The sequence below is a fragment of the Brassica oleracea genome, chromosome C4 (assembly GCF_000695525.1).
Source record: "Brassica oleracea var. oleracea cultivar TO1000 chromosome C4, BOL, whole genome shotgun sequence".
NCBI classification, from domain to species: Eukaryota; Viridiplantae; Streptophyta; class Magnoliopsida; order Brassicales; family Brassicaceae; genus Brassica; species Brassica oleracea.
The window spans coordinates 25,179,572-25,179,887 of NC_027751.1; the positions used below are offsets into that span (position 1 = coordinate 25,179,572).

A 316-nucleotide genomic window follows, 5' to 3' on the forward strand; every position below is an offset into this window, starting at 1 on the left:
AGTGACTCGGAACCTCAGATTGGAATTGGTGGCTTGATAACTACATTGATTAAGTTCAAGGATATACCCTTAGAAGATGATCCAACTGGTCCCGCTTTCATGGATGGAAGCTACTTGAAGAAAGCTCAGTACTTCAGTGGAAGGTTCGAGGGAACTTGTGTCTACTCTTACCTAAAGTCTACAAAGGAGGTTGAAGTGCTTCTCCCAAATTGGGACCTCAAGAGCTTGACGCGACCAGGAGCTATTAGCTTTGATATTGGGGAAAAACACCTCCTTGGACCCCATGGTCCTCTAGGCCCCATGAGATCTCCCAAGA

The 316-nt window shown here is 46.2% G+C and overlaps 1 protein-coding gene across 1 annotated transcript in view; it reads left to right on the plus strand.

Annotated features, from left to right (window-relative positions):
- LOC106338484 overlaps window positions 1-316 on the plus strand; it is a 6,807-nt gene that overhangs the window by 5,966 nt on the left and 525 nt on the right. Inside the window, exon 7 of the mRNA XM_013777449.1 lies at window positions 19-286. Within this exon, the coding sequence (XP_013632903.1) occupies window positions 19-286 (268 nt within the window). The remainder of the gene's footprint in view (window positions 1-18; window positions 287-316) is intronic.